The sequence below is a fragment of the Struthio camelus genome, chromosome 1 (assembly GCF_040807025.1).
Source record: "Struthio camelus isolate bStrCam1 chromosome 1, bStrCam1.hap1, whole genome shotgun sequence".
NCBI lineage: Eukaryota > Metazoa > Chordata > Aves > Struthioniformes > Struthionidae > Struthio > Struthio camelus.
Window position 1 is genome coordinate 96,644,261 of NC_090942.1, and position 21,472 is coordinate 96,665,732.

At 39.3% G+C, this 21,472-nt stretch overlaps 1 protein-coding gene across 1 annotated transcript in view; it reads left to right on the plus strand.

The window, feature by feature from the left end:
* Positions 1-577: 577 nt before the first annotated feature.
* Positions 578-21,472, plus strand: part of CFAP44 (cilia and flagella associated protein 44) — a 44,275-nt gene continuing 23,380 nt past the window's right edge. Inside the window, exons 1-16 of the mRNA XM_068959344.1 lie at positions 578-611; positions 5,305-5,394; positions 6,180-6,272; positions 7,182-7,359; positions 8,407-8,569; positions 9,379-9,481; positions 9,832-10,048; positions 11,689-11,803; positions 12,323-12,487; positions 13,762-13,917; positions 14,321-14,368; positions 15,455-15,554; positions 16,796-16,890; positions 18,087-18,296; positions 19,420-19,530; positions 21,284-21,436. Coding sequence (XP_068815445.1) covers positions 596-611; positions 5,305-5,394; positions 6,180-6,272; positions 7,182-7,359; positions 8,407-8,569; positions 9,379-9,481; positions 9,832-10,048; positions 11,689-11,803; positions 12,323-12,487; positions 13,762-13,917; positions 14,321-14,368; positions 15,455-15,554; positions 16,796-16,890; positions 18,087-18,296; positions 19,420-19,530; positions 21,284-21,436 — 2,013 coding nt within the window. The 5' untranslated portion in view covers positions 578-595. The remainder of the gene's footprint in view (positions 612-5,304; positions 5,395-6,179; positions 6,273-7,181; positions 7,360-8,406; positions 8,570-9,378; positions 9,482-9,831; positions 10,049-11,688; positions 11,804-12,322; positions 12,488-13,761; positions 13,918-14,320; positions 14,369-15,454; positions 15,555-16,795; positions 16,891-18,086; positions 18,297-19,419; positions 19,531-21,283; positions 21,437-21,472) is intronic.

The following is a 21,472-nucleotide window of genomic DNA, read 5'->3' on the forward strand; positions in this document are numbered from 1 at the left end:
CACATACAAATACGTGTTTTTTTGTGTGAGCTCAGTTTTCCTTGGAACTATGATGTAATTTATCAGCAGGATGACATGGGAGCAATTATTTCCCATTGCGTGGGCCCAGAGAAGCTGAAACAGGTTAAGTCCGCTGGACCACAAAGCTCACCTTATTTTAACAACAGCTCAAAGTGGTGAGGATGGGGCCCACCAAGTTCTTCCAAGTATTTCAGAAACGTTTGAAAATACCGGGGGGGGGGGGGGGGGGGGAACACAAAGTTTAGGGAATTCATTTCACTTTCCCGTTTAGTTTTGAAAAAGACTATAAGGATGGTCAAAAGGGATTTTATTTTTCCAAAAAAAAAAAAAATCAGCCGCCCTAATTTACCGGAAAAACGGAGCTACCCTCCCTCCCCGCCCCGACACACCGGGTAACGGTCACCGGTGCACCAACCCCCCGCGCCGTTGCCTGACTGACACCCCCCCCCCAACCCCGCGCGCCGGCTCCGCAGCGCATGCGCAGGAGGCGGCACGGCGGCGGCCGCGGCACTACAGTTCCCAAGCCGCTCTGCGCGCCGCGGGAGCGGTTGCCTGGAAACGGGGCGAAGCAGCGATGGAGGCGGCCCCAGGTGAGGGGAGAGGGGCCGCTCCTGCCCGACACGGGCCCCGGGGCGTGGGGGACACCCGCCTCGTCGCCCCGGGGGGAGCCCACACGGCTCGGGGTTTCCCCGTGCCCCGCGGATCTGCCCCTGGCTGCCACCGCCCTTCCCTGCGCCCTCCTCCTGGCCGTTACTGGGGGTCCCCTAACCGCTTCCCCCCCCCCCCCCCCCCGCCTCCGGCCGGTCCCCACCGTGGCGCCGCCGCCGCTGCCGTGCCCCCTCCCCGCCGCTCTCCCCTCCCCGGCGAGGGCCGTCTCCTCGCTGCCCCTCGGCTGTGCCCCACCGCAGCCCACAGCGTGGGACTCGTTTGTGGTGTGAGGTGGTTAATTTTATTGCCTGCTGCATCTGTGGCATACGTCACGGCTCTCTGAAGTTCATTTTTATGGTTTTCCTTTACACCGCAAGTTAATAAATAACTGCGGTGATGTGACCTGTTCGGTGTTTCCACTTAACAACAAGCCTGGTAGCTCGCCTTCATTCACGAGGCAGACTTTAGTGGGCTTAAAGCTTCTGCTTGCATGAGATGGGACTAGGACATCTGGATTGTCCAGACGACCATTTTAGATATAAGGTTGGAAATCAGAGTCAGGTCTTGTTTCTCCTAATTTTATAGGAAAATATTTTGAATGTATGCAACATATCAAGCAATAGTCAGGTTCTAAGCACTCTAATGGGAAATCCTGTCCACGTTTTTCCCTCTCTCTTTTGGGGCGAAAAGACATAATGGCATTGTGATAAAGATAATGTGTCCGGATCCTGCTTGGTAGCTTTATCCTTGTTGAGACTCAGACTCTGACTAGCAGACGTTTTATATATTTATCCTTAATTGCTGCAAGAATTGATATTTTCTGTTCTTCTCTTTCCTGAGTCTTCTAGCTATTGTAAGAGAGAAGAGTACGTCCTCTATTGCACAAAATATTTCCTTGGGTTATATGTCTAAAGCTGACATTTAATACTAATTTCATTGTGATGCCGACTAATAACGATACGCAGACGGCACTGGGTAGCTACACCAGATTTACACTTAGATATTTTTCTTTGTATATATCTGCACTGAAAGCTATTAATTTTTTTGAAGGAAAATAAGCTTTTTCAAAACTCCATTGCTCACGCATGCTGTGCCCACCAGCAGCCCAAAGTACTGTGATGTGGTCTGCAGAATGAAAGGAATGCTTAAAGATCTGTTTGGTGGTGTGCCGTCATTCTTAAAGAAAAGAAAGACTTGGAGAAAAAACTGCTGAGGGCTGTACCTGAAGAAGAGTTAAACCGTCAGGACTTGGCAGATGGGGGAGAAATGTGACATTTCTAAAACAGAGCTAGATTTGAAGAACGTGCTTCCACTGGGGACAGATGATCAGTACATAGTTCCTCATGGTAGACATGGACACTCCTCATGATAGCTGTTTCAGCCACTATTTCGAGGCCAAAAAGATGTCAGTGAGTAGCATGTAAGGTTTGTAGTTACTGTACTAGAAACAGGCAGGGTTGGAATCAATAAAGCAAAAGGAAGTCCCAGGATAAACTGAGTTCCTTTGCATGGAATAAAGTCAAGTAAAGGAACAGCATACAAGACAGTCTCTCCTTAGGAAAGAACATGTGGCTGAAAGTACATTTTGAGTTTTTTTCAACCTACCGGTGCCCAAAGCTTTTCTACAAAAATTTGCGGATTTTTGTGTGAGCCAAAAAATTAAATCCTACAGAAGTAGTACAGTGTAGAGATGACATTTTAAACCTCTTGCTTATTACTAGTCCTAAAAGTGCTGTTATGTTCTGTAATAATAGTTCCCTATTTCTACACATCCTGAAGTACTGGACAGAACTTATGTTATCCTCCTTCCATAAATGTAAAAGCTGAGGTGAGAAAGGTCATGCCTTTTAAGCATGGCCATACAACAGTGAGGCAGAAACAGTTTTCATAGTAACTACTAGACATGCTCAGTTTCTGAAGTACTACTGTAGGCTATATTATGCTCATTATTTAATTTGATGCTTTCTATGCAGTTGAAGTGTCAGTCATGGGATTTATGGAATCAGGCACTGCATTTACAAAGTTTTACACATTTAAGCACCCTTTTTGTGGAAAGGGAAAAAGTGTAGGATGATAATACGAAGAAAGAGGGTCATCATAGTGAATTGTTTATGCATTGTCAAATAGCTGCTGGATTAAACTTTCATGGACTTTGAATGAATGAGTCACTTTGCTCACACGAGAGAGCTCTTAACGTCCAAATTTGCGAGAAGCTCCTATACTTAACAATTCTACCTGGCAGCAAAATTGCTAACAAACATCCTGTTTTTGAAAAGACTGAGACAACATACCTGAATGAACATATTTATCCATTCTGAGTTAAGCTGTGGCTTTTGAGGACGTAGCTAAGGGAAAGGCAGTTTGAGAGAAAATGGAGTTTCCTTAAAGTTCATGGCTTGTAGCACCGTTGGCTGAAACAAGGAATCACTTCTGAGTGAGTTCTTAGAAAGCTAAATAGAGGGACTGATGTGCATTTGGTAGAGTGTTCCAAGTCAATATCCTGAACTATGAGGAAGCGGGACGGGGGAAATGTTAATGCCCTGGTCAGGCAAACTATATAATTTGGGACTGACAAAATTTTCTGATAACCAGCTTGCTTTTTCCCATGAGAACTGTCATATCAGTTTTCTTTTCCACTCGATTTTCAAAATCAAAATCCTTAATTCCAGCCTTTTCAGGAAAACTGTCCCCTAAAATATATACAGGGAGAGAAAATCACTGTTCGCACAGATGCATGCCTCTTGCGACAGTGGACCTGTACTAAAGTTTTCTGGACCTGTGAAACCCAGAATGTGCAACCAGCGTAGACATCCTCCCTTGAACCTCCTCAGAATCTTTAAATTTGGCACACTGCTTGAACACCATCAGTGTAATATGAACAATGAACATTGCAATAACTTTCTATCACTAGAACCCACATATTGACGCAGGCTGAAATTTTCATACCATCTTTCAGCCTAAAGCATTTTCCAGAGTTGAATTAATTTATAATGAAAACTAGTCTTAATAGTCTTAATTTTTGGAAGATAAATGATTGCTAATTAGTTACAATAATTTGAAATTTTATAGCACTTTTCTCTGTGGATATCAAAACACTTTACTAAGATGGGTAAGTATTATTATCACATTTTTCACAAGAGATAACTGAGACAGCCAGAGGTGAAATGGCTCATACAAATTGTACACGTCATTACTGGGTTTGGAATTAGAGTTCAGGTCTCTGAACGCTTCACCGTATGTTTATGTAGCTAGTCTATAACTCTCTCTTCAACTTCAGTGATATCGGATTTGCTACCCCACTACAAACTCATGAATTTTATTTAAATATATTGAAATATATTGGAATTGGTTTCTGTTGATTTATTTTTTGAAATTAAAATTTTCTGAATGTCTACTTTCAAATTTTTCTCAGCGCTCCTGAGGGGTAAAACCTCATTTTAATTCTTTATTGAAATTATGTGGGAAAGTCAGACTCTGGCAAAGCCTCAGAACTGTCAGAAGATAAGTAGGACAGGCTGACTATATAACGGCCAATGTACAATGTCCTTTTTCCCTCACTGTCTTCCTGAAGACAGCATTAATACGTAGATACATTTAGACACTTTCCCTTTCTTGGAATACATCAGAAGATCTTTTCCCGAGTGGTTCCTGACCCAGTGACAAAAACAGAAAATGAATTTTTAGGACTTTCTCTGTCCTGGTATCAAAGTCCAGCTTACAGGTGGAAGGAAATTCATTTTAATTCTAGCAATATTTATTCTTCTAAATATTTAGGTTTCTTTACATTCAGCTTCTGATTTTTTTTTAATTCGGATTTTTTTTTAATAGCTGCAGTATTTGTAGAAAATTGTTCCAATGTTCATTTTAAAGTCTTTTCTTCAGAAATGGAGACCATGTTTGAAATCAAAAGGCAGTGCAAATTTAGAATAAGAGCAATATTTGCCCTTTTTTGCCTCTTTTATGAAAGAGCAGAAAAGTTTATATGAAAGATCAATGTGCTTATTTTTTATTTGAAAAATTCAAATCTTTTCTACTCCAGGGCATAGTAGTAACTAGTGAAATTATGAGACTCTGAAATTGATAGTCAGAAAGCTGAAAAATTGCTGGTGGGGGGAATTAAGCTGTTTAAAGTTCTTTAATTTTGTTCATTTTATTAATTTACTTGCAAGGAATACTGAATGTTTTGAAGAAAATCCTTTTTTCTTTAAAGATTCATCTCTCTTGCTTCTCCACTGAAGAGTCAGATAACCTCAGACTATTTGTCTCCTGAGATTTTTTTGAAGTCCACCGGAAAAATGCTGGAATAGCACTTTTTACTCAAAAATAAATCTCTGCTGAATATATCAGAGAAGATCAAAACATGCAAATCTCTCTTCAGTTTCCCCTGTCACACAGTATTTAGATGAAAGTCTTTCTAGTAGACTGTAAAAGTACACAGAGCCCTGGGTTCTGAAAACCGAGCCAATGAATTCACCCCATAGAGTTGGACATATCCCTGGGTTATCTGTACTTGTAGTCTGCAGACAAGACACAAGTGCTATCTTTGGGAATCTCAGAACGTTTGAGAGGAAATGAAAATAGTCTAAATAGCAGAAGAAGGCAAGAATACCAAGAATGTCTCTCCATCACCACCAGGTAAAGACGACATGCCCTCATCTCCAGGGGCACAGGAGGGAGCAGAAGAGAAGCCAGCAGAAGGTGCACAGGCAGATGACAGCGGTGTCCGTGAGTATTCTCTGTTGTTATATAGTGATTTCAGTACTGAGCCTACCGTAGCTTCTGGCTTCTCCCACAGCTGACCCCTTCCTTACTACTAAGTGTGAATCTTCAGTTGCTACTCTTGATGCAGTGAAATTTAATTTTGACTCTGGTCAAAGATTATCCCCCTGTAGGGAATTTCTGGGCTGACCATAGCGTCTACTGTTCCAGTTGTCCTTCAGCCCATGAAGTCTCTTCCCTGATAATTCTTGCTTCTTGGACATGTCTCCGTAGCCAGTACTGCAGTTAATTCAGTAGTAATTCATCTTTCTTGGTGCTCTGGGTTACTGAATGTAAATTCAGTCTCTTTCAGTCACAAGGACCTGTATGTTTTTAATGCTGCTTTCATCCTGAAATGCTTGCCTAGGTCCTTTAAGTCCAGTGTCTCTTTCAGAGATTCAGCATGCCATCTAACATACCCAATTTCAATGGCACAGATAACACAATCCACTAGTGAGTCCACTGCAGAACTTTGCAAGGATTTTTGACGTTTAGGCTAACGCGTTATTTTTGTCACTTATTTGATTTTCCTGTAATACCTTTTTCCTGTTATAGGATGTGCTTCTTTCCTTGCACTAAGTTCTAAAATGTGATTATTTGAAGGCAGACTTTTCCATACGCAACAGGAAGTTCATTGATGGACAGAAGGGATTGTTTTTATATATATATGCTATATATTTATTTAAATTTGGCATGTATGAGCAGAGTGGTCAAGTGTATTCATACTTAGTGATCTCAATTATCCTTTGCAGAAGAAAGCAAAACTAGCCTTCCAAAGGAATTGCCAGCTGCAGAGGAACAGGAGGAAGAGTTGGAGCAAGTGGAATCAGATACTGATCAAATTCGTGAGTACTGCTTTCCACTGAGGAGATATGGGCATGTACTTAAGAATCCCTCTGCTTTTTGGTTTCCTTTTTTGCCTCTTACAGTTATGAATGTTGTGTCAGACCAGCACTACCAAGTTACCGTTACTGAGTCTCTCTTCTTCATTTCAGCTGGCTTACCTTGCGTACTTCATTTCATTCTTTCCCATGGCTGGTCTCTGACCCCTGTGCTGGGGGGCTATATTGTATTTTTTCTTATTGATACAACAGTATCTTTGTTGTATTTTTCATATAACATCTAGGAAACAAAAAAATTTAACATAAGGTGATAAATTAACAAAATAGGTAATGGGGATTCAATCTGAGCAATCATGCTTGAAAGTACTTTTAACAAGTGCTTATAACTAATTAGAATTCAAGTTGACAGCATTGCAGTCCAGTGAAGAACGTTAGCAGTATGACTTATCTGGGACAATGGCATCTTATGGTGGTCTGCTGTAAGGGAAAGAGGGAAGAGTATGTGCTTGTACTAATTGTTTAGTATAACGATGTGCATTCAATAGCTACTCAAAAGAGACACTTCAAACTCTGTTTGGTTTCCGAAGCTAAGACCTAAGCAGCAAGCAAAGCTGAACTGAAACTACTTTCCGTTTCTTAAGGTCTTGAGTTTTAAAATCGGTGTCTTCAAAACACATCCTGAGTATTCACGGTAAGGTTTTTAAAAATCTGAGGAAGGACTTGCTGCAGACTCTTCCAGGACAAGTTGTTACAAAGATGTAGTACACCTGTTTTCTGCTATGGAGTGCCTATTATTGTGTTAGGGAGGCAAGGAATCTGTGAATGCTTCATTTTTGCAGTTACGTGCAAGTCTCAGCAAGAACCCTAAGATTTACAGCAATTGTAACTTTCCTTTCTGTTCCCACTTGGGAGATGCAGAAGAAGATGTGGAAGAGCAGCATGATACTGAAGTACCCTCAGAGCCAGAAAAAAGGCCTGAGAAGATAGAAAAGAAAATTTCAGAAACTTTCTACTATAAGTATGAGGATTTATACTCACGGCCATTTGTCACTGAAGACTCTGGGATACCAATTAATCTTCTTACTCTTGAGTATCCTTTCTGTTGAAGCTGAGTACATTTAGAGCTAGGGATTTCGTAAGGTATGTTCTTAATATTGTACTTGCCTAATTTGGAGTACCTTATGTGGCATTAGTGGGATACCTCTGGGTGAGACATGGGTAAGAATCCAGGCCAGTCATGGTCCTGGTTGAATTTATCTTAAACGTTATCTTGACCTCGTAAGAATTTCTTATTTGACATAATGCTTACTGTCATAAATACTCCCACAGAACCAGATTATGAGCAAATTAATGTGACCAGGCAGAGGACTAGGGTAAGAATATTCCCTGCAAGTAATTCTCCTTTTCTGTGTAACTGTTTTGGCATTCTTGAAAGAGCTCTTGGGAGGGCATGGGGAGAAGAGCAGCTGTGTACCTCATATTTTTTCACAGAACTGCTTAGGGAGAAGTGGGGAAGAAAACAGGTAGATTCTTAGCTTTGTGCTCAGAAGACCTAAACTGGTACAATGAAAAAAGTGATGACTGGCAAGTTCTTTGCTAGGTATGGCCAACTAGGACAGGAGGTATAGCTTTCAGAAGTGCTTGTGGTTTTCTCTGCAGACATGATCAAGTAGCTGTTCAAGACTGGATTTTCCCTTCTCTATATCTGTATAGAAACATTAAAGAAGTGAATGTGAGCATTGCTTTGGTTTGATCACTCGTTTGTAGCACAGTTCCTGATAATCTGAGGCACATCTCTTGCATATCGTTTGGAAAGAGAACATTGACTTGATAGAATATGAATCCCTGCAGCCCCAAAGGGTCCAGCAGAGGCAGGGAGTGTGCCCTGTAATAGAGGTGGAAGGATGCAACACAAAATTTATAAGGTCTTCACCTGTGTTTTACCCTCAGTTGTAGAGACTGGATATGCTTTATCTTCACTATCTGTTGAACAAAACAATCCCCTACCATCAGGATTTTAGCCACCAGATTTGATATTCCCATCTCTGTTTTGGTTTAAGTACTGATTGTTTCTTTCCATCTAGTAAAGTTTTCTAGAAGCCCAGCGTCAAATCTTTTCCTTATTAAAGTTTCTCAGACATTCTTTTGGATATGACTGCATGAGAACTGTAAACCTGATGATGATGGACAGCCAAACACTGCTCTATATTGCAGGCAACCATGTGGTGCTCCTGGACCTGAAAACTAAATCTCAGAGTTACCTCCGGAGCAGCAGTGGTGGTGGAATTGGGGTTATCACAGTATGGATTATGTTTTTTGTTTTAGGACGTCAGTCCCTTTCTACAAGTGAAATGGTCACTTAGTTGCTTGGTAGGAGATTTCTACAGTTGCATTGGCACTCTTTTGTTCACCCCTTCATCTCTCCTAGTCATAACTGATGTTAGTTTAGTGTTTTGTCTATAGTTAAAATTTAGAAAATCAAATACCTAGATAGATGAAGACAAAAGTATCTGGTTTAATTTTAGTAATCTTCTACCAAGAGCCTGGGTTCTGAAATGCTTTCTCTGCTTATGTGGCATCTTCCCCTGTGAATGGCCCTGCCATCTCTCAGTAATATTTCCCTTGAGCAAGGCTTTCAGAATCCTGTCTTCATACTGTTCTACTCCACCGTAAGCAGCCTTTTGTGGAAAATCATATTACATCCTTGTGTTTTCACAACAATGGCATTCAAGATGGCATTTCTTTTTACATGACCCTCTGAAAAAGCAGATGGCTGTTGACCCAAGTGCTGTGCAGGAAGAGAGCAGCTAGTGGGTTGAGTCAGGCAGAGATAATAAAAGAATGCATGATGAAGCAAATTATTATATGGTTCCATAGTTTGTCATGGTTCTGCAGTATATGGGGAATATACCATTTTTTAATGCATAATGGTCTCATTCCAGCGGTGAGCAAGGGATTGGCAGTTGTTGGGAATAAACATATAGAATAATGCAATCTGTCAAACACAGTATCTTCTAACTAATGAATGAGTAAATGCAATAACTCAATAATTAGCTGAATACAACAAAGGTGTCACTACAACATGCAAAAGGATCTTTGCTTTTTCAAGGCACACCCTACTAAGCAGTACTTTGCAGTTGGAGAAAAAGGAAAGAAGCCACACCTCATCATCTATGAGTATCCTTCACTGAGGCCCTACAGAATACTTCGAGGTAGTGTAAAAAGTACTATTTATTTTGCACAAATGGACCAGTGTTTATAGATCCCAGCAGATGGAGTAATGGTTCATTTAAAGTTTGGAAGAAAAGGCAACTTTTTGGTGCTTAACAGCAGAATAGAAAACACCGGTTAAAAGCTTTTAAATTCTTTGATGGTAAAAGGCTTTTATTTAGTAAAAATAATCAGCTGAGAGCTATTACCTGGTGAAAAAAAAGCAGTGGAAGTTGAGCTCCTTTTAAGGTTCAATAGAACGTATTGCTTCTTCCTTTTTTTCTGTGGGTGGGTGGGTGCGCACGCGTGTGCGTGCACGTGCACACGGGTTGGGGCTTTTATATCTCTTCAGGTGGAACAGAGGAAGCCTATGTTTCTGCTGATTTCAACCATTCTGGCACTTTGCTGGCCAGCGTTGGAAGCAGTCCTGACTACATGTTGACAATCTGGGACTGGAAACAGGAAAAGATTGTGTTGAGGTCAAAAGCTTTTTCACAGGATGTCTACAAGGTCACGTTTTCTCCTGATAATGAAGAGCAGCTAACTACATCTGGAACGGGACACATCAAGTAAGTTTACTGATTATGATTACTATGCATGAGCTATAAAGTCACACTATCTAGACGATGACTAACAGAAAGGTACCATGAGCAAACATGGACTGATGAGGAATGCTATTTTACCTGGCCATAACAGTTGCAAAGATGGAAAAGGTCTTTAATTTCTTCAGCCAGTCAGCCAATTCTTTTAACACCTTTGCTGTCCAAAAGGGATGATGCTTGGTGTTGAATGCCTGTACTACTGGCTCCATTTGTGTAATTCCAACAAGAATTGTGGAGAATTAATCAAAAATATTTATATATACCTCTCTTCTAACTGTTAATATAGCATACATGCCTCTTCTGCCTCTGGGGCTTTCTACCTTTGATCTTTTGAGCTCAACTGCTGTTTGGGCAGCCGCTAGAACTGATTGCCAAGACATGGCTCAGGACACCTATGATGCCATCAAAAACCTGCAATAAACCCTTGCAAAAGATATGTTTCCATATGCTCCCTTCTCTTGTAAGTTCATGGAACCTTTTGTAATGAAAATTGGATCACAGCTTTAAGCTTTTTGGGACAGGGATTGGCTTTGTGTTCTGTGTTTGTCCAGTGTTCAGCCTTAACACACCAGGGAGTTGAAATATGACTTAGATGCTATTATAATAGACTTTATACCTTTAAAATGATAACACATCTAAAGTGTAAAATTCAAAAGGACAGTAATCAGATCAAAATCTCCAGATCTCTGTAGTGTGGTTTCAGGGTAGGTCTGAAAATAAGAAATGGCTTATTTATTCCCAGAATGAATGTGGCTCGGAGTATATTAGTTATGGAAATCAGACAAAACAAGCTTCTTTTGAACAAGTTTTTCTTTTGAGCTACAGTACTATGAATACAGTCTGACATAGCTTTTATAACACTGATATACATAAGCTTTAACCCAAATTTAGTCTCATTCCAGTTTCCAACACCTATCTTAAATGTGATCTGTCTCCTGCACACACAGGATCCATAATTGCAGTAGTTTTTTTTTTTTTTTTTTTTTGCAATACAGTACTTTAAAGTTATGTTTTATATATTATGTTTTTATATGTTATTATATTATGTTTTATATATATGTTTTATATTTATGCTATAAATATAATGAACAATTGGAAATAGCTGTGAAGATCTAGGATAAAACTTTTTACTCACTGAGATTTGTACAGTCCTGTCCAAGTCCCTGGAGGTATTTGGATGAAATTCAGTGGAGGACACAGTCCCTTGGTTTTACAAAATTGAGCATCAGATACTGGAGACAGAAAGGGTAAAATAGACTTCCCTAGGTACATGTAATGGTTATAGCAGGAAGAATATAGCTATGTGTTTGATACTTACTTATTTTAAATAGTAGTTTAGTCTTCATTCTGCCCCTGCCAGATCCTTTTTCTAGGTTTTTTTTTTTTTTTTGTTTCTTCGATAGGGTAGGATAGGCAAAAGCTGTGTAGTAACAAAGCTTTATTTCACTTTAGAAAGATAAACCCAAGTTCTCCTGTGAAAAAGAATAATAAATTAACAGCTTTCACCTCAGAGGTATCTCTGGTAAGATTATTTCAATGTCTGAGAAAGAATGAAGAGCGTGCTTAGAAAATGTTGTATCAGAGAGGGGTGTGTTTTCTATACTCAGGTTCTGGAAGATGGCTCTCACATTCACTGGTCTCAAGTTACAAGGAGCCTTGGGCAGGTTTGGAAAAACAGCAGTGACTGACATTATAGGTTATGTGGAGCTGCCTGACGGGAAGGTAAGTCAGAAAACGTTTAATAGATTTACTGTTCCCTCTCAGAGTTTCATATAAAGTCTACTCAGTAAGTTGGAGAGTTGCTACTTGCTTCAAAATGATGTGAATTAGACCTTCGTTGCACTGCTGTGATAAGCTAATATTGACATTAATTTTCCCCCAAAATGGCTTGCTTTGTAATAATTGAAAAGTACAGTTGGTATTGTAATTCCCAGATGAAAGATCTGTGTTAGCTTAGACCTGAGGCTCCTATAATGGAGTAGTGAAAACATTAAGAGTAAAGAAATACAAGATTGTTATCCCTTATTCTTCACCATTTCCATGCATGTAAATGATAAGTCATATACCTAAAAAGTTGAATCTCTTCACCATTTATGCCTTCCTTCTCTTGCAAATATCTGCACGTGGCTATAAATGTAATGCTTTCATAGAAAGAAGCCACAAGTATTTTCCAGAATCTTGCCAATATTTCTGCATCTCTAAGTGGACTTGCTTACGTGCTTCTCTTTGTTTGCGTTGAAGGTTATCTCAGGGGCTGAGTGGGGCAATTTGCTGCTTTGGGAAGGGGGCCTCATCAAAGTAGAGCTCTGTCGAGCTGGACGCAAGCCTTGTCACAATGGCCCAGTCAGCCAGTTAATTCTGGATGAAGGAGAGCTTGTGACTGTTGGAAAAGATGGCTTCATTCGGGTGAGTTTTTCTTGAGTGCTCTGCATTTAGGTATGCAAGTTTGTGGTCAGCAGGTAAATGTTACATATTTTCTTTACTAGAGCTTGTTTGTGGAGGCAAATTTGCAATGCAGTTACTTTCTGGGAAGGAATTTTTAGAACAAACGTAATGAGAGCGTTTCTCCACAGTGTAGCTGCTTGAATCAGATAGTGTTTATATAATAATTTTTGTTTAATAGTAGTAAATAAATCAACATTTACTCTAATAAATCAAAATAAATTTCAGTGATTCTCTAAAAGTTTTATTCTTGGCTACGTCCTAATAAATCTCTTTGCATGTGTATAATTTTCAGGTCTATTAATACGTTTATTGTTATTTCAAAGGGGAAACATGGCAATATTTGAAACTAATTATGTGAATGCTCAGATTATTTATGTCAAAATGGCATAGATATATTAATATCTCAGAGATACATGCACTGAAATAGAGTAACAATTAAAAGGAAAAGCGCTGGGCATCCTAAAACTTAACATATAATTCTATAAATTAAGGTCAAAGTGATTTCCTTATTCATGCTGGTCTCTGATCTCGTCTGTCAATTACCAAGGATTTTGCAATCTTGCTCACCTGCTTTTTAAAGGAAGGCAGATTGTGCCTTCTACTGATGTGTGAAAGACCCAGATAACCAACAGGAAGCTGAATCTTACTGTTATAGATAGCAGGGGGTTTCAAACACTCTAGCTTTTCCCTAGCTCTTTTTTTTTTTTTTTTTTTAATAAATTGATATAATCCCGTGAGGAAAGTTCACGCAGGGTATAAGGGTGCCAGCTGATGTCTTGTCCTCATCCCACACAGCAGGACTTGGATGTGTAATGCTTCCTATTTTTTCTTTCATGATGCTTTAAAATGCACAATGCACAGTGCAAGAAGGTATTATTAACTCTCTGTAGTTCTGAGATATCCTTGAACAGCTTCACCAATGCTGGGACTGGATTTATGATATTGTTGTCTCAGAATTGGATTGAGATATTTTGCAATAAATTTTGCTTTACACGCCCCATTGTATCAGATGGTACAGCAGATGGATGTAGCAGTTGGTTTTCACTCTTCCAGGTTATATTCAAACCAGTAAGGCAGATGTGACAGGTTTCATATTCTGCCTACAAGATCTACCCTTCCCTAGTTAATTATGATTTTGAATTTCCATATTAAGTGTATGTGAAAACATGATTTGGACTTGTTGGTACTTGGCCTAATGAATACCCAGATTCTCTCCTGCTTGCAACTCCATGAAGGTGTGGGACATTGAGACAGTAGATGCTGCTGATACTGTGGATGAAACAGGTTTACTGGAGATGGAGCCTATGAATGAACTTCTGGTTGGCAAGAATGTCAGTCTGAGTTTCATGGCAAAAGTTCATGATCGAGGACAGCCCATTTGGTACGCTCAGGTAAGATGCACTCAAGTACATAAAGCTCTGTGGAGAAGCACAGAATAAGGAAGGTGATGTTAAGTAACAGCGGGAGTCGGTTACCAGCCAATATGTTTTTTTTTCTGTATAATCTAATTTTCTTGTGGATCTGTTTTTAGAGTATAGTAACATGTGAGACTCTGGCTTCCAGAGTCAGAACTACATAGGGGTTGGAGAATGTCAAAATGTATTAGCTGACTACTTTTATCCTGGAAGGATGAGTAGGACTGATAGGACCAACATGACCCCACATTCAGTCATTTCAATTTCACAAGGATAATCTTTAAGGAATTTTTAAGGAATCACAGAGAACAGTTTTATTTTCAAATTGAGTTTGAAACATGTAACATTCAGGTTACATGTTTTGTTTTTTCTTCTTTAGGATGCCAATGGAGCACTATGGAAGCTGGATTTAACTTTTTCAAATATTGTAAGTTTCTTTTTTTTTCCTCTGGATTTCTTCAATTCCTTTGCAGTAACTTCATTTAAATATACTGGATGCCTCTGCAATGCTGTTTGTTCTTTACAGAGCTGCACGATTAAAACTTTTAGCATTGGAACAAATTTGTTTTTTCTTAAAAATTTGTTTTCATAATCTTATTGTTTCTAATGATTGTGCAGTATTATCAAAAGTAATTATTAATTTTTGATTCTTGAAATTTTGGGTGCAAAAATCAAGATACTTTAAAGGAGTTTTATTCTCATAAATTGGAAACACAAGGTGCATAAACGGAGGAAATGAGTTCAAAGAGTATCAACATAACCTATCTAGAGAGGTCGTATTTGAAACAATCATTACTGTTATTCCTAAATAACGTAAAGAACTAGGAAAACAAGAAGATGAAATGTGCCTTTCATGTTTTATCAAACTGACTACTAGTAATACTGCTGTAGATGTTTTTGATAAAGAATCAGATGACAAAGGTAAAATGGGTGCATTTCATTTTTGCTCGAGAATGTATTGTAGCAAATGGGAATGCATCCTTTGATTGCAATAATGTTCTGTGGTAACAGATAAATGATGTTCCAGGAATTTTATGGCAAAGAGAGATGTGCAAAGCGTGCTATAAAAACTAATAGCAGAAATATATAGGAAAACCTAAAACTCCTTGGATGATGAAAAGATTTCCCTTGCAGTGTAAGCCCTAGTGTGAGAGCATTTTCTTTGCCAGTGCAACAGCTTTCATTGCAGAAACAACAGCTTTTTCTTAAAATTGTTAACTCCAGGCTTGAAAACACTTAGTGAAAGGCACTGTCCTTTATTTTTTCATAGAAAATGTTGGATTTTAAAATGAGCTTAATGTTCCTACAGTAATTCACTCATGATCTTGTTATGGATATTTATATAGAAAAAAAAAAGAAAATTGTGTATAGGCACCTAGTGCACCCTAAATTTTATTCACGCAACCAGCCCTTGTCTAGATTTTTCAGGTTCACTGTCGGTATGGGTGATAATACCTTATAAGGGCCGTTCCAGAAAATAGCAGAATTTTTGTTCTTCTGTTTTGCGCTGCAGACGCATGATCCAGAGTGCCTGTATACCTTTCACTCTGGAAAGATTGAGGCCATGAGTGTCTCTCCTGTCACATATCTTATGGCTACCACCGCTCTTGACCGTAAGTACACTATTCCCTTCTTCTCTCAGCCCTTTAATTATGGTTTTGGACAAGTAACATGTCATCTCTGATGCTTGTTTTGGGACCGTTCTGTTTTGAACTAAAGTTACATAGCTGCTCTTGAAAAGTTCCTTTCCAGACAATAGTTATTCCTTGGATCTATTCTTTAATAGTTAAAACAAATCATCAATGTTGTGAAATAAGGTGTTAGCATTGCTTCTTCTTGAAAGCCTGGGGTTTTGATGAGAGAAATTTCTATGGGAAGCTTTGTAAATTCTGTTTGTTCTAAAAGAATGACTGGAAAAATGAGACATTTGATTTGAATAACATTTGTATTGAGGAATCTGGATTGATAAGTGTTGTCACTTTTGTTTTGTCAGAAATGACATACACTTCTAGCATTGTATAACTCATTGTGAATATTAATATCTGTGGCTTTCTTAGCAAATGCAATAGCTATCATGCTGTCAAAAGCTAAAATGCAATTACAGACATTTACTTAACATATATAAATACTACTATTTAAGCCTCTCACATTTAGCTTTATCGTGGTTTGAGAGAACCACAAGCCAGAACATTAACAACATCATTCATGCTGCTGAGAAAATGCTACAAGGTCTTTAACGAAATTTCTTGTCAACAGTGTCTTGTCATTTGCCTGTGTATGTGCAATGTACATGCACTTCTAGCCTGAAGACAAACTCCTACCAGTTGAGCAAATGACATTTAGGATATATGCCAGCTGGAATGGAATTTTATGCAGACCAATATGTGTGTCTACTAATCTGTTAATTTCACCTCTGGTGGGGATGACTTTTCTTTGGACAGTCTCCCATTGTCATCCATTTAAATATTTTCCTCCCTGGGCAATTCCACGTAGTCTTTTCCTATGTTGTCAGTTCAGATTTCCCTTAGAATATGCCACTGTTCTGTGATTACTTGAGAATTTTACATGATGGTCAGTATGGGACTTCTTATGACAACCTTCAGCCCTTACAACTCTTGGGACTGCTTAAGTTAGAGACTGAAGAAAGCTTATGTTTTGTTCATGGGCACCACACTAGCTGTGGTGCTGTGTAACCGTCAGTCATGTCTTTCCAGATGGGCATATGATATTTAAAGAGAAAAATTAATAACTTTCTGTCCAGCTTTTCATTAAAATAAATAAAAATTTCTCCATAAGTCTTAGGTAGTAAGTGACACCGCAAGAAATAAGTTCCTACTGTCTCCTTTCCACACAGGGTCAGTGCGTATCTATGATTTCATCAGCAAAAGTCAACTGAGTGAAATTAAGTTTAAACAAGGAGGAACAGCACTGACATGGGCACCCCGTGTAGTAAGTTTTTGCTAGTATGTTAATAAGAATTTGTAAAGGGCCTGTGAGAAAAATCGAGAAAGATGCTCACAATACAAAAACTTAAAGAAGTCACTGTTTAGGCCAGACTGGAATTTACTGTAGTATGTCTGTAGACATTTTATATAGTAATATGTATATATAAGGTATGTGTACAGTTTGACTTTACCATGGATTGTCAGGTTTCCTACGGCGTCTTGCTGAGATTTTAAAATCAGACCTTGGTGGACAGTCGCAGGAAATCTTATTTGATAAACTAACAGCTCCTATTTAAGCCAAGTAGAGTTATTTTCAATTAACATGAGTTAACTTAACATATTTTGAAATGACAGCCCAGACAATTCACAAACATTTGGAGATAAATCATAAGAACTTGTGGCCAGAACTGATCATTTGTGGAGTGTTGAGTCTATCTCTTTTAGACGTATTTGCCAATTTTAATTAAAATAGTGCCTAGTTATGTTCTTGAGGAAACATAGCAAGCCTGGTGGGTTCATTATACAAAAAATTATAGAGGAAGGTGCTTTACTTGAATTTGCAAGGCAGAGGGTAACTCTGGGACAGTGCTCTTAGAACTATGGTTCTGGCCATGCAGACTTGCCGTGACGCTATAGGTGATGAGGAAAGCTGATTGCCGTAATAAATGCCAGCTACTCCATAGCCTCCTGTTTCCAGCTTAAGCTGCTGTCCCTCTTGACACCTGTACTTTACATAAAGACCCAAGTCTGTACCCTGACCTCTTTGAAAATCATACCCCTATCAGATGCCCAGCATTGCATTGAGGGCAGTATAAATAATTCCTTGTGGCGTTCCAGCTCTACTCCACAAGAAGAAGCTGCTGATATATATTGGTATGAACCACCTCTTCCCCATAAGTTACAACCGCATCCTCACTAATGTTCCCAGTCCTTAGGCATGGCATGTCTAATGCCCCTCCAAAAAAACCCTCTAAAACAACAACAAAAAAATCCCCAGCCCCCCCCCCCCCCCTTTTATAGAATGAATTTAAAACAACATTCCCCTTGTATGGAACATTCTTTGTGCATTATCACCACTTTCATGTTGCACGGGATATAAAACGGGTTATAGGTCAATACCTGCCACATGCCGTATGGATTTGTAGTGTAAGCCCTCTGACATACACTGCAATTTCTTTTTCTTCCTCCTTCCACTCAAAGGTAAATCCTAAAGGAGGTCTAATTGCTGTGGGGTTTGAAGATGGTGTTGTGCGTATAATTGAAGTTTATGATCCCAAAGGATTGGCCATTGTGGCAGGACGGACCAATATAGGGAAGGCAGAGATGAATCTGAAACAAGCTTTCAAACCTCACACTACTGCAGTGACAGCCTTGGCATATGAACGAAATGGAGATGTGCTTGCTACGGGGGTATGTGCCACTTCCTTCAGTTATTTTTATCAAGCCACAATCATAGAGATTATTTTTTATATAGATAAGATAAAGTTTATTCACTGACAACACATCCTACTTCCAGTATTTCTTTTGACTGTTGTTATAGTTCCCTGTAGTGCTGGGGGAAGAAAAGGATCTCTTTGCACTCCCCTTTGTTTTCTGAAGGAAAGCAACCATGCGATTGATACAATTCATTTTGTGAACTACTGGAGTGTTTAGAGTGAATTCTGTAATCCCCTTTGGAGATGGATTTGTTTCATTTTGGAATTAGTTTAGTAGCAGCTTGGAATTAGTAGAAGCAATTTCATTTGTACACCACCTTGGCAGCACTCCAGCTACTATCACATGTTAACTTTGCATTACAACAGCAATGACCAATCTGTTTGTCGGTGTGCTTGTTAGTCTTTGAGATGATTTCGAGTCAGTGTGGTCTTTCTTTTTAAAAGCTATCCTTCAGCTGTGATCAATTCATTTGCAGTTGCGTGTTCCTTGAGCTGAATCATCCCACAGCAGTATTTGAGCAGCCATGCTTAACGTTGAGCACGAATTCTGGGTTTTCTTGTTATCTGAGGAAGGTCAGGCTGTGCTGTCTTATTTTAACAACCACCTCTGTAATAAGCAGGTGTATGACAGCATTGCTCAGTAAATGTTTGAGGGGAGTCACTCATAGACCTCTACTCAATTTTGAGCTAAAGGAGATGAGAGAAATTTAAATGAAAGCAAAAGATAACGACAATATCTCAGGGAGTGCTTCAGAGATCCAACCTTAGTATGACGACTGAGCCTGGGCCTAAGCTTAAAAGTAGCCTCTGGAGCGAGGGGCAGCACATGCGTGGGTGGAGTTCCCAAGTGAGGCTCATCAGAGCAATTAAGGCCTCCTATGGGTATACTCAGGTCCCTGGATCAAGGCGGGTAGGATTTTTCCTCATCATTGTGAGGAAATTCTAAGGCACTCAGAATTTTTTTTTGCCCAAGGCATGTGGAGGACTCCCCTGTCTAGCCACAAATGGTTTGAACTATGTGCATTCCATGGAGTACATACAGTCTGTCACACTTTTTTGATAGGCTTTGATTCAGTCATCTCTGTTTTTCTTCTCAGAGTAAAGACAAAACAGTTTTCTTTTTTGCTGTTGAAGACAAATATGAGCCAATTGGATTCATCTGTGTTCCTGGGCCTGTGCAGGCATTACAGTGGTCTCCACCGTCTCATGTGAGTAGTGAACGTTTGTTTGTTTGTTTGTTTCCTCTCCCAGAGTATTTGAATGTTATTTTGAAAAAAAATTCTGATCAAAATAGATGAAGAGTCATCACCCTAGCCATGTTCCCTGTAGACAATATAGAAGACTCTTTGCTGCTGTGTTCTTCAGGCTACTTCAGAATGACAGAGAGATTCCATTTAGCTATATGTCCAGTTTAGTCACTCTGCAGATGTTTTGGACTTTGGATAATCAAGACCGGAACCAAATGTAAACCGCAAAATTCTGGTCACCATCTTAAGTTCCTTCTTTGAAGAAACAAGCTTGTGCTGTAGCTTTTGAAATGTCTAAATTTTATTGGTAAAAGAGTTACATGAGCATTATTGCATGTGTCTCTTTCCGACGTTCAAATATGCACTTGCAATTGCAGGCAAAGTGTTCAGAGCATATAAAGAAAACTTTTCGGTGCTTCTCTGAACTCCCACTCTGTGCCTGAGGGTAGTCAGTCACTTACTCAAATACATTCCTGCTAACGAAGGCTTATTTTTAAAGTTTGAGAAGGTTAGAGTAACATTTGAAATTTTGTTGGTCCAGTAATCTTGTTTAGAGGGGCTATTTGTCATGGCATTTTGATACTGACAAAGTGCCCGGAGAGATGCGATTATATTAGTGCACGGTGGGGAATGTTTGCTATTGTAGCTTGTACATAGGAAATGACATAAACTCTGCTGGCCTAAGAACTCTTCCTACTATGAACTCTGTCTTACTCCAGAAATGACAAATCTCGCTTTCACAGCTGCATTTTGGGTCCTTTCCTTGAAGACAAGGTATTCCTATTTAGTAGGAAAGCACCCATTATGTATTTGATATGTCAGATATGACAGAGCAATTCTGTCTGCCAGTGTCAGGTCTCCAGTGCTAGATGTGGGCACTTAATAAACATACTTGAAGCATCTAAGTGTTTTGCACTACTTTTTTTTTTTTCTTTAAAATAAGCACCTTGATGATTAAAGACTAAGTTTAAAGATTAAAGATTAAGTTTTAAGATTGAGGTTTTATAGACACAAGAATAATATGATTGCTAGTTCAGGTTCCCATAGTATGCCACTTTGGCACTTTGTTAATCAGGGGTCAGATAAAATAGGCTTCTCTCTCTTCTCTAGCTAGCCTGTGAACATTGAAACTAAATACAGACTTGCCTTTTAAAATCTCAAAACACTAATTATTCCCCTTACCTCAATTGTTTTTCCTAACTTTGCATTTTAAAGGACGTGGCAGGTACAGCAATTAAAACAAACAAACAAACAAAAAACCCAAGGTAAAATAGCATTTGGCAAGATTCCCAGCCCAGTCTTGAAGATATAAGGGATTTAGATAGTTTAGAAACATCTGAACTTTCATGCGCTTGTCAAAACAAAACCTCAGCCCCTAACTTCTGGGTCAGGTCCATCCTTTAAAGTAAGCAAGCTCCCAAAATATCATTATGCTGTTTCCAAGCTAAACAGTGTCAGAATGATAGCTGTTTTGTATATGGCAAGCATGTCTTCACTTCATTAGTTTTGCCTAGGATACACAGTATAACAGAAGCTCCCTGGTTTCTGGTGTCCATTTAGATGTGTCCATTTAAATAAGAACACAATTAGAGTTAACGCTTCCTAGTTGGAGTTTGGCTTTGTGCCTGTACATCTTCTGACTAACTTTTTCTCCTTTATTTCAATTCTATTTATACATCTTCCCCATGCTTGTATATTATGTGGTTTTCTGCAGGTGAAGAGTACTCTGCTTGTCCTCTGTGAGAATGGCTTTGCTCTCCAGGTTCCTGTCCCTCAGCCTGAGGAAGAGGGCACGGTGTCCACTTATCAAATCAGAAAGCTGCCCACACAGTACTTCCATTTTTACAGCATTAAATCCCGAATCAAGGTAAAGAATTCTTCTGTGAAAGAATTTCATGTTCTC